At 40.5% G+C, this 12,771-nt stretch overlaps 1 protein-coding gene across 3 annotated transcripts in view; it reads right to left on the reverse strand.

The window, feature by feature from the left end:
* The window catches only part of KATNIP (katanin interacting protein), a 59,338-nt gene that overhangs the window by 12,313 nt on the left and 34,254 nt on the right, over positions 1-12,771 (reverse strand). For all 3 annotated transcript variants that reach the window (XR_007890904.1, XM_051632433.1, XM_051632432.1), the window contains 3 exons: positions 11,279-11,342; positions 7,686-7,863; positions 5,084-5,249 (listed from right to left, as the gene is read on the reverse strand). Coding sequence is in view for 2 of the 3 variants with exons in the window: in XM_051632433.1 (XP_051488393.1) it covers positions 5,084-5,249; positions 7,686-7,863; positions 11,279-11,342 (408 nt within the window). In the remaining variant the exon portion in view is untranslated. The remainder of the gene's footprint in view (positions 1-5,083; positions 5,250-7,685; positions 7,864-11,278; positions 11,343-12,771) is intronic.

Genomic DNA, 12,771 nt, shown 5'->3' on the forward strand with positions numbered 1-12,771 from the left:
AAGGAACTGCTGGGGAAACTCAAGTGGAAGAGGAAAATCTATAGATCATGGAAGGAGGGACTGGTCACTTGGGAGGAATATAGGAATGTTGTCAGGGAATGTAGGGAGGCAACTAGGAAAGCTAAGGCCTCCTTGGAACTTAACCTTGCAAGTCGGGTTAAGGACAGTAGAAAGGGCTTTTTCAAATACATAGCCAACAAAGCTAATACCAGAGGCAATATAGGCCCACTGCTGAATGAGGTGGGTGCCCTGGTGACAGAGGATATGAAGAAGGCAGAGGTGCTGAATGCCTTCTTTGCCTCTGTCTTTACTCCTGCAGGCTTTTCCCATGAGCCCCAGATTCATATAACCCCAGAAGTAGTCAAGATAGGTGAGGGCATAGTAGATGAGGATTGGGTTAGGGATCAGTTGCATAATCTGGACATCCATAAATCGATGGGTCCGGATGAAATGCATCCAAGGGTGCTGAGGGAGCTGGCGGAGGTCATTGCTAGTCCACTCTCCATCATCTTCGGTAAGTCATGGGTAACTGGAGAGGTGCCTGAGGACTGGAGGATAGCAAATGTCACTCCAGTCTACAAGAAGGGCAAGAAGGAGGACCCGGGTAACTATAGACCGGTCAGCCTCACCTCCATCCCTGGAAAGGTAATGGAACAACTTGTCCTTGGCACTATCTCTAGACATATCAAGGAGATGGGGGTCATCAAGAGCAGTCAACATGGTTTTACCAAGGGTAAGTCATGTTTGACTAACCTCATAGCCTTCTATGAGGAAATTACTAGGTGGATAGATGATGGTAGAGCGGTAGATGTGGTCTATCTTGATTTCAGTAAAGCATTTGACACCGTCTCCCACAGCATCCTTGTAGATAAGTTGATCAAGTATGGGTTTGATGATCAGGCAGTGAGGTGGATCAAGAACTGGTTGAAAGGAAGAAGTCAGAGAGTTGTAGTCAATGGGGCAGAATCTAGTTGGAGGCCTGTGACTAGTGGAGTCCCTCAGGGGTCGGTACTGGGACCGGTGTTGTTCAATATCTTCATCAACGACCTGGATGAGGGCACAGAATGTACCCTCAGCAAGTTTGCTGATGACACCAAGCTGGGAGGAGTGGCTGACACACCAGAAGGCTGTGCTGCCATTCAGAGAGACTTAGACAGGCTGGAGACTTGGGCGGGGAAAAACCTGATGAAGTTTAACAAGAGCAAGTGTAGAGTTTTGCATTTGGGGAAGAAAAACGCCATGCACCAGTACAGGTTGGGGGCTGACCTGCTGGAGAGCAGTGTAGGTGAAAGGGACCTGGGGGTCATGGTAGACAGGAGGATGACCATGAGCCAGCAGTGTGCCCTTGTGGCTAAGAAGGCCAATGGCATCCTGGGGTGTATTAGAAAGGGTGTGGTTAGTAGGTCAAGAGAGGTTCTCCTCCCCCTCTATTCTGCATTGGTGAGGCCACATCTGGAATATTGTGTCCAGTTCTGGGCCCCTCAGTTCAAGAAGGACAGGGAAGTGCTTGAAAGAGTCCAGCGCAGAGCCACAAGGATGATTAAGGGAGTGGAACATCTCCCTTATGAGGAAAGGCTGAGGGAGCTGGGTCTCTTTAGTTTGGAGAAAAGGAGACTGAGGGGTGACCTCATCAATGTTTACAAATATGTAAAGGGTGAGTGTCAAGACGATGGAGTTAAGCTTTTTTCAGTGAAGACCAGTGATAGGACAAGGGGTAATGGATACAAGTTGGAGCATAGGAGGTTTAAGATGAATATCAGGAAAAATTTTTTTACTGTAAGAGTGACAGAGCACTGGAACAGGCTGCCCAGAGAGGTTGTGGAGTCTCCTTCGCTGGAGACATTCAAAACCCGCCTGGATGCCTTCCTGTGTGATGTACTCTAGGTGACCCTGCTCTGGCAGGGGGGTTGGACTAGATGATCTTTCGAGGTCCCTTCCAACCCCTAGGATTCTATGATTCTATGATTCTATGATTTATTGTACTGTGGCTTGCACTAACTACTGGTTAAGGAAGGAACAATATCTGTAAAATATAACAAGACAGCCTTATAACTGGCACTATAAGTAAAGCTCACTGATAAAAGGGGCTGAGCCAAAATGGAATAATTTAGTTAATGAAAACTTAGTCTAAAGGCAGTCAGTTTTTTGATCTCTGGATTTTATGCTGACTGATGTACGCATGATAATTTGAAGTTAACTTAGTTTTGTATGCAAATACTTATTTTTTATTACTAGGATTTCTATTAAAAATAAATGCACTATTTGTAGTTAAATTTCCTTTTTCAGGTGTCTCTCTGGAGAACTTCAAAAGATTCACAGTCTTTTGCAAAGCCCATATATTCTCAGTGACTTGATATTTATAACAGTTTTCATATTTTTTTCCCTTGGTAAATGATTTTTTATTCTATTACAATTTCCATAAGCTACACATGCAATATCCTAAAAGCAAAGAATTTTCAGGAAGAGGTTTTATTTTACACAAATATTTCTTGATTTGAAAACTTTGGGTATTGTACTAGACTAGAGGAGGTGCTCAGTTCATTTCCAAACAGTGTGAAGCTTAATTAGGAGGGAATGTTTGTAAGAGTACCAAGTATGGAGAAATAACTATTTCTGGTTTAATCTTTAATAAGCTTGGGAGCACAGAAAGGAAATATCCTTTTCATATCAGAAATTCTTCTGCATGCTGCTGAATCAGTCTGCCAGGCTAAAGAGAGGAAGTGAAAAACAAAATGAAATACTCCTTAGTTTAGGAAACACATTGAATGGGAAGTCTGGAGACTCCGAGATGAAATCTTACCCATTACACCACAGCTGCTTATATTTATGTGCCCTTTACGGCCCTCATTTCTAAGTAATTTTCATCATCTGAGAAGGCACTCAACCATCACACATAGCATTTTACAAATTGCATAACAAAGCTTCCACAAGGTAATTTTTCCCAGAGCTGGAAATAGCAGCCAAGCCTTCATTTTGACAGTTCACTGCCATTACCCTCTCATACTAAAGCTATTAATAGAATCCAGCAGTCTACAGCTGCCTAGCAAGTCATTATATCTCATACCCAGGGACTGTTTCTTAGAAGGAACAGCAATACTTCAAGAGACAGATGTCACCATGCCTGAGGTTTACAGTCTAAAGCCTCTTTTCTGTGGCCCAGCAGAAACCTTCCATCTTCAGTTTTCCCAATAATTTATTTCACCCTTTTAGAGGACTGCAGGCATCAACTCCTCACTTATAATGTACCCACCAACTGTCAGGGGACTTTGAGGTGTGCCACCTGCAAGCATACTTTATCAGACATGTCTCTTCTTTGTATCTAGTAAAGTAAACTGTGAAAATATACCTTTCTTTCTCCCTTGCTTGCTTTGGCCTCTGAAGACCAGACTCCATGTTAGATTTTAGGGATTTGGCTATTTCTTTCCCTCCTTTAATAACTGAGACCCACATACAGGGAGTTGACTTGGTATGAAAATTGATGTTCTAACTTTTCTCCCCCGCTCTGTCTTGGAGAAGCTTGGGCTTACAGCAAGGGTGAAAAAGATTCCACACGACTCAGAGACAGTTCTTAATACTGCACTTTGTGCAAGAGTCACAGAAAGGTGCAGGCTGGAAGTGACTTCTGGATGTCTTCAGTAACAGCTCCTGCTCAGAGCAGAGAAGCCTGAAAAGCTAAATCAGGTTCCTCTAGGCTTTGTCAAATTTAGTTTTGAAATTCTCCCATCACTGCATACTGTCCCAGAGCTGTACTACTCTCCCAGGGAAGGGTCCTGTCTTTAGGCCAAATCCTATTAATTACGTACCAGGTTTTCCTAAAACCTCTAATTGTTATACAGGGGGTATGTTTAGATGGTAAGCTCAACATGCTCCTGCACCTTCCCATATGTCAAACATGTTGGATTCATGTAAATTATTAAATCAGGTGCCAAATGTTAAAACCTCTAGCTCAGTTGTAGCTTAGAGATCTTATGCTCTGGCCCTCTGGGAATCTTTGGCCAGACTGTCACTCAGCAGCACCCCATGCTGATGTTAAAAGATGCCAAGGCTCTGTCCTGGAGAGGGAACATCTATTTATGTTCACACTGCAGCAATTCCTAGAAGGTAAATTGACACACAGAAGCAGTTCTGCAGTCTTTGCCACTGTCTTGCCCAATCCTGTGAAAGATCCATTCCTCCAATTTCCATTCTAATTTTTTTTTTCCAGAATTTTGCTCATTCTCTATGTCCTGTCTCTCTCTAATTTAATACAGACCAACATTTTTCTTATCTGTTGACTGCGCTTGGACATCAAGAATGTAACAGCAAATGTGATGGGGAAGATCTGGAAACAAATGGACACCTAAACTTTCACCTAATGAAGCAACTACTGCTTCACTATTGTTAGAAGTGCATGTGTGTATCTTGAGAGAAAAAAAAAGAGACAAATAAGAGACATCCAAACTCCGAGTCCCAGCTAGATGTGACATGGTCTCCAAAGGGTGTCAGTTGTCAGCCAGTTCCAAAAATTCAGTAGGGGAAAAAAACATAAACCACACAATTTGGAAAAAGAAGAGAGGAGGTATGTTATTCAATTCTAGCTAAGTCCTTTGGCCAAACTGTTTGAAGATGTCAACTTCCCCAAACAAATGTCAAGAGTTCTAGAGACTCTTCTTGCTTCTTGGAAAAGGCAGTATTGGTGGACTGGCCTGTAACTTCTCTGAACACAATTTCTATTGGATAAAGTGTCCTCTGTTCTACAATTCTCCATGTTCCAAGAAATACAGAACCATATGGTAGGCCTCAACACTAGATACTGAGAGGATACCACTTCAGAACCATATATCTTGAAAATAATATGTGCTATTGTATATGTCTCTTAGAAAAATCAGTTGTGAAGATTTCTTTAAACTGTCTCTGGCTTTTTTTCAATATTTGCTGTTCATGGAGACAGAAATGCATTATACCTGCCACAAAATTCAGACTCAGACAATCTAGAAAGATTTACAGTGTTCCATTAAGGCAGCTATATTCATTTATCACAGTACCAATTTTCCAGTGCTCTGCTGTATATTTTTGCTGGCAGTGCTCCTTTTCTTTTACTTACCCCTCTATAGGTATCCTCTGGAGATTTATTATAGTTCCAAAAGCGAAGCCCTGCAATACTTTCAATTTTATCAAAATGGATTGTGAGCAGATGATCTTCTCCAAAAGAGAAGGGAATGAGCCACATATGGTCATCTTCTACTGTGATATTAGTCCCATCTATTAATCTATGAAGAGAAAAATCCATTAGCTGCAAAAAAGGAAAAGCTTCTTTTTCTCATGAAAATCAGGTACTTTACTAGGCGTTAATTTTTTTCTAGATGTCACTTGCAACTTCCAGGGTTCATTGTGCCCATATGCATACAACTAAAATCCACAGTAAACATCCCAAATAATATGCATTGTTGAATTCAAGACAGTGGGGAGCAAAAAAACCTCTTCTTCCTTTAGTTGGGTCTGTTTGAAGAAAACCTGAAAAATCCTTTAGTTTTCCTTGGGTGAAGAGGGGCAGACTCCATGGCCTTTGTGCTCAAAGAGCTGAAGGCAAAACTCTAAGACCCAGATAATATAACCTGTTAATGCAGTTCCAAGCCTAAACTAGTGTACCTGGCACTGCAGACTGTGACTGTGCCAATGCAACTGGGCTCAGTCTGACAAGGAGCTGGATAACCCAGACAAGAAGCAAAGTTTGTTCACATCCTTCTCTGTGTGCACAGTTGGGCTCATTCCTACTTTTAAAAAATGCTTTCAACCAGCAGGATGAAGCCTTTTCATAAAAGCATGGACTTTAGACTGATCAAATGAAGTTAATTCCATTATTCCTTCGTTTTGGAATTCTGACTTTATATCCTATCACAAAATACAGCATGCAAAGATGGAGTAAAGGAGAATGTGAATTAATTGTCCATGGTAATTACTTCTGCACACTGCCCTATGTGCTTACCATTTATTTAGAAATTTTATGGAAGAATGAGTGCCAGACTTGGCAGTTCCTTAAGGAAAATCATTTTAATAATAACTCTTTCACAGAGAAGCTGATGAGGGGCCCATGAGGGAAGACATAATCCTTGACTTGGTCCTGAATAGTACACAGGACCTATTCCAAATGCCAAAGCTGAAGAGCACTGTTATGTACTCAAATTCAACATACTTGCAGAAACAACAAAAGCCAATAAAAGAAGCCCAAAAAGGTTCTTAAAAAAAAAAATGACATATGTTTAAAGGACAAAAAAAAAAAAAAAAAAAAAAAGAAGCAGCAACATAAAATAAAATCATTACACATAGCAGAGGATATTAAGGGATACTGGAAGCACAGAACAGATGTATCCTGCTCACTAAGAAAGACATTAGAAAGAGGAAGGACTTGAAAAATCAAAGGCAGCCTGGCTCAGTGGCAGTATAAAGTTATTATAGGCCATCTTTCAACTAAAGTCATGATCAAAAACCCTTAAATTGATATGATCATAAACCCTGGAAGGTTAAATGCATGTGCACAGGCCAAAAAAAAAAAAAGAGTATGAAGGCTAGCAAGCAAAAGGTACCATAAATAAAATTCCTCAAATACATCAGGGGCAGAAAGTCTGCCAGAAATTCTGCAGGATTAACAGATGACTGGGCTGTAAAAGGAGCAGTCAGAGAAGAGAAAAAAGCAACAGGAAACCTAAATGACTTCTTTGCATCTGGGTCCATCATGGTGGAGTCTGAATAAACTCCACCACCAGCATTTCTTCACAAGGGAACTCATGGGAAAATTTCTTGGATCTAGATGCCTGCAGAAGAGATTTTCACACAAATAGGCAGAAGAACTAAGGAATTATACACAAGCTTGACATCTGTATTGGTCAGATTAGCAAAAATTACAAAGAACAGAATTAGTGTACATGCAGATAAATACAAGATCCTAAGGAAGACTCAAAGACTTGGAAAAGTCCCAATTCACATACTTATTCTCAAGACCATAAGCACATCAGAGGACAGGATTAGAACTGAAAATACCCTTTAAAATCAAGATAGGACTCAGAAACAACAGGAAACAGCTTCAATAACAACAAATGTCAGGTCCTCTCCAGACAAATAACTTGTGACTTCTACATTGCTACCATCTAGGAAGTATGAGTTAATTTGTGGAAGTATATTTGTCAATGAATAAAATGTCATTGGGAAAAAAACAAACAACAAACTTGCAGAACTAACAAGAGAACAGCAACTACTTCTGCAATACCCTAATACATCCCCACCGTTTACCAATTTGAGCATTTCCTTGAAATTATCCAGAAATCCAGCCTGAATCTCACTGCATATGCACTGACAGATGCTACAGAACACCCACAGTTCTTCCTGGAAAGTCCTTTGCAGAGATACCAACCAGGCATGTTACCATCTCCTAACTCAAACACCATCTTTTGGAAACATCTCATTCATGCTTCTACAACAAGCTGTTCCTGGATAGCTTGTGAAATGCAAGAATGAGCAGTGATGGCATGAAAATCATGCTCATGTGAGTCACTGTAATAAAACTTTATATAATTCTATTACTTCATAAAGTTTGACGTAAAATGCATCTAAAATTGATAAAACTCCAGAATTGTTGGTGGAAACAACAGGCAAAGGAAGAAAAAGCCCTGCAGAAAATGCTTGAGCAAGCCAGCTCTTTTGCTACTTACTTTTCTAATGTTCTGTAATCTCCTGTATACTCTGGAAGATCATTTAAGTCTTGGGGTGAAGCAGACATCTGTTCTGTGCTTAATTTTAATGCATGACCATTCTTTCCTATCACTTCAAGTCCTGTCAGTCCAAGGTAGTGAGAGTCTCCCCAGGTCATGGTAAAATTCAGCTGCAGGCCTATATGAAAGAATATACATATAATAACCCTATATACATTCTTACTAGTTGCAAGTAAAGAAGCCAACATAAGCATGCATGGGAGCTCCAAGGATTAGCTGCATGTGTGCTTTGTTTGCATTAAATAACCATATGCTGTGTTTGGATACTTCCTGGTCTGCATGTCTACATCCATGGAACAGGATCTTCCAGGAATCTGTTAGACTCCAGTGGGCTACCAACATCTTGTTCACTTACTCCCTGATCAAATCTGTTAAGTGTCTCATTACTCAGGCTGTAGACTGACAGTAATTCAACAATACATATAAGCAGTTACATGACAGATTTGATGATTATGCCAACACAGAAGACCAATAATCTGAAGTCTATAATCTTTTTTCTAGCTAAATGACTGTACAGACTTGTATAATCCAGTCTCTTAGAAATTCATTAATTGTTAGAGAACACCAACTCACACCAAAAACCAAACTGGGTTTACCTAATGAGTTTAAGTTACTACCTTCATGCCAAAATTAAACACATGCAAGTACTTTAGTGGGACAGCATTAGTGAAAAACAGCCACATAATTTATCCTGCATATCCAGAAAATAAATAGGAAAGAAAAACTGAGCAGGCTGTATGTGTATCTTCAGATCCACCTATTTAATATCTTTCTGAAAAAAATTCAAATAGCATATATAGATAATAACAAGTAATATTCCCATCTGGTCAAGTTCCATAAAAATCCATCACTGTAAATTAAAGATATCTTCCATTTCACACATTATAGGTGCCCAGAAATAATTAGGTTGGATAATGTCTACAAAAGCACCAGTAGTCATGATGCCCTGTAAAACAAACAAGCATTAAAGCTATTAAGCCATCCAGCCCAATTACCTCTAAATAGCTGTAGTAATTTACACAAGGCTAAGTCTTGATATAAACAAACTCACTTGGGTGTAAGATGTCATTATCATTTGCAAGGACACTAAGAAATAAATAGTTGTATTAGCTGACAAGTCTGGAGCTATGGCTACATTGATATTAGATGTTATTCCCAAGGCTAAAATTAAATTTGCTTAGTGTGCAAGTATGCAAGAATTCCCAGGCAAAGCCAGAGCATATTTTCAAACAAAAAGGAAAAGACAGGGTGAAACAGGTTTAGAATGCCAGTGCCTTCATAGTATCTCAGAACAATGCAGGATGGAAGGGACCTCTGGAGGTCTCTCATCTGACTCCAAGATCAGAGCATGTGCATCATATCAGGTCTATCAGAAGTTAACGAGTGGAAGTTTGAGTGTCTTCAAGGCTGGCAGATTTCTAAACCTCTCAGCCTTTGCTCCAGTGTTTGACTGACCTCAGGGTGAAAAAAAATTCCTAACATCCAGTTGGAAATTCTTGTCTTCTACCTTGTTGTTTCTTCTGCCTCTTAATCCAACCCTAGTTGTATCCCTGAGATCTGTCCTCTCTGTGCCCTCCCGAAAGCTACAGACTGCAAGAAGATCTCCCCTTCACCTTCTCCAGGATGAAAAAACCAATGTAGCACTCATGTTTTTCTCACATGTCAGGTACTCAGGTAGTTCCTGACCATCTTGGCCACCCTCCTCCTCTGGACTCACATGAGGATGTCAATCATTTTGTCCTAGGGAGCTCCATACTAAGAGTATTCCAAATACAGTCTCTCAAGTGTGGCATGCAGGGAAAGAATGCCTCTCCTTGACCTTCTGGCTGCACTCTCATTTTTACATCCCAGGACCAGCTGGCCATCTTTACTGCAAGGCTGCTCTGCTGCCTCTTGTTCAACTTGTGGTCTTACAAGGACTTCAGGACCTTCAGCACAAAGCAGCTTTCTGAGCCACCTGGCCCCCAGCCAGCCCCATGGCAGGGTTATTACATCCCACACACAGGCCTGTGCATTTGCCCTGAACTTCAGGAGTTTACACGATGGAATATCATGAGGGTACCACTAATTCAGCCTGTTGAGGTCTCTCTGAAGCTTTGCCCTCCAGCATATCAACCACTCCTCTGTTTGGTATCATCCACAACCTTGCTGAGGCTGCATTTTATTCCAGTATCTACGTTATTTAAAAAAAACATGCATTAATCAGTGTAGACTATAATATTGATGCCTGAGGAACACCTCTAGTAACTGGCCCCTAAATGGACTTTGTTCCAGTGATAATTACACTTTGAGGCACTGTTATTCCTTGACATCATGACTGGCAGCAGTATGAGAGAGAAAAAAACTACCTGTCAAGGATACAAATCCTCAGTGGCTCCATGCACAATTTATTACCAGGAGTTCCTGATGATAAAGGCCATATTGATCCTAAGTTTTGCACAACTCCCAGTAACCTCCCCAAAACAAGAAGCAAAGGGACTCTCAACTCAGGTCTAAGGAATCACCTCACAGCTTAAGGAGAACAAGGAACAATATGTACAGACAGGACAGGGCAAGGTCATTTACAAAGACAGTCCCTTGTAGCATTTAATGACAATATTTTTCCTGTGTAAGACAGTAAATTGGAGTTTCTTTTGTGTTTCATAAGACATGGAAAGCCTCCCTTAAATGCAGCTGGCTTTCTCCAGTTCTCTCCCTGCAGGAACTCATGGAAACCAGAACCTCCCTGTCTGGTAGAGACAGGTTAGCCCATCAGCTGATTAACAGTATCTTGTCAATATGAGACTGCATCTGCTGATGTCTGGACACATCCTCACTATCTTTTCACCCACTTTGAGAAAAGAGGAAGAAAAAGCATCTTGAGCTCACAGCTATGAACTGATCACAGTCATGCTCTAAAGGTCTAGATATAGTCCTAGATCAGAGATCCCAGGTGGAGTTCACAGACAGGTGGCTGAATAACCCACGGCCTTGTGTGCATTTTCAGTGAGCACATCACAGGTTGCTAATAAATTTATGCCAGGCCCAAGAACCCAGTTTCTCTTGTGCTGCTCAAAGGACCAGGAACTGACACTGAAACTTCTGCATCATCCAAAAGCTCTCTGGAAAGTAATGTAAAGGCCTACATGAAGTTGTTTTTGTACAGGATAAACAAATTCGGTATAGATTTAACATTCTGGTCTAGTTTTACTGTAGGGTTTTTGTTGTCTATCTAATCTGAGAAATTCAGTCAGTCTACATAAATACATAGGATTGGGAGAGAATTACTGGGTAATGGACACAGCTATTACAAATCCCATTCAGGGACTAAGCAAATGGCTAGTGTTATTTTTTTGAGATTACATGCCAACTGTTACAATATAATGTTCTAAATGCCATAGTAAGCAAAGCTGCCTTAAATATTCAATTACTCTTCTCTATTCTAGACTTTACATCTGTCACAAAGTTCTGTACAGCTCTGACAAATCAGATCCTCCTTGATAACATGATGCAGGGGGAGGGTGGTTAAGTAAGAAGTAAATGGAAGCACTTACACTTTCCAGTAAATATTCCTGATTCCTTGGGAATACATTCAGAGAGGGGATCCAGCTCTTGAACCTAAAAAGTAAAACAGCAGGTGCAATGAACACACATTCCACATATACATTACAGACAGATTGTTTATAAAAGGTGTGGTTTTGGTGGGATTTTTTGGTCCATTTCTCTTTTTTAATTTTTTTTTTCCATCCAGTCTTTTGTACTTTTGTATATCAATCTCCCCTTCGTCTCACCACCCAGGCAAATAATTAAAAACATGCCACAAAATGCAGAAGATTATTTGGGTTTTTAGCAAGTCAGGACTGTGAGAGGTTGGGTGTTTCTTTAGTGCATATAGAGAGCAGTGGTGGAGCTACCAATTCCTAAAGAGGCTGAAATTCTCAAGGCACTCTGATTTACATTAGCTAATGATACTGTTGCATTTGCAACATGTTGCAAGTATCTTGCAGAGACAAGAAGTCTGGCAGGAAGACCTCAGAGATTTACACAATTTCCTCTCAAGAATCAAGGGACAGAACAAACAAGAAAACTTGTCCAAAAGCTTGCACTTGTTCTCTGACAATACTAGGTCATAAAAGCCTAAGCTTTTCAACATAGCAAATCATAAAGTGAATAAACAGATGGTAAAAATTGCTGATCATACTGGGGCAATTCTGGTAGTAAAGACAAAGGGTAACTACAAAGGACTGAAGATAGACTTCATCTCATTGAATGAGAGTAATTAAATGGCTAATTAGGTTCTCTGTAGGTAAATGCATAAATGCTACATATGAGGAAAGCAAACCTAGTTTTACACACACAGTATTGGGCTCCAAAGCAAAGAACAGCAGATTAGAATGAAATCATAGCATGATTATAAGTAGCTCTACAAAAACATCAGCTCAATCTTCATCAGTAGACAAAAAGCCAAAGAGCAAGGCCAGACTCTTTCTCTATAGTTCCTTTCAGCATTAAAAGCAGACTCCCTGTCATCCAGAACACAACAAATGGACCTATATTGTGCCTAAGAAAAATAAAAGGCTTGTCAACACTTTTCTCCTGCTGCTGTATTAGACCTCTGCAGTATAACTACTGATGTGCTGGATCTTCTGTGTGTATGTTCCAAGACTGCAATACACTTTGTGTTGTAGCAAATGTCCTTGTGGTAAATAGATAGGTGAAATGCAACAAGAACTGTGCACTGAACTAAACACAGACAGATAACCTACAGAAGATGGAAAACCCCCTTGGATTGGGGGTGCCTGTCTTGCAAAAAAGTGACTCTAGCTTTGATGTCTGGTGATTTTTTCTCGAAGCAACTTTGAAAGACCAGCATGGGAATTAAAATTTACAACTCTACTGAATATCAAAACCCATGGATGCAATAAAGCTACTCGTTTTATAGAATGCTGAATAATGCCCTCCTTTGCAGGCCATAAACCATCTGTGCCAAACCACCTTATCTCCTCTTTTCTCCCTCTTCCTCCTTGGCTACTCAGATCCCTGCATT

This window comes from Apus apus, chromosome 14 (genome assembly GCF_020740795.1).
Source record: "Apus apus isolate bApuApu2 chromosome 14, bApuApu2.pri.cur, whole genome shotgun sequence".
In the NCBI taxonomy this organism is placed as follows: Eukaryota; Metazoa; Chordata; class Aves; order Apodiformes; family Apodidae; genus Apus; species Apus apus.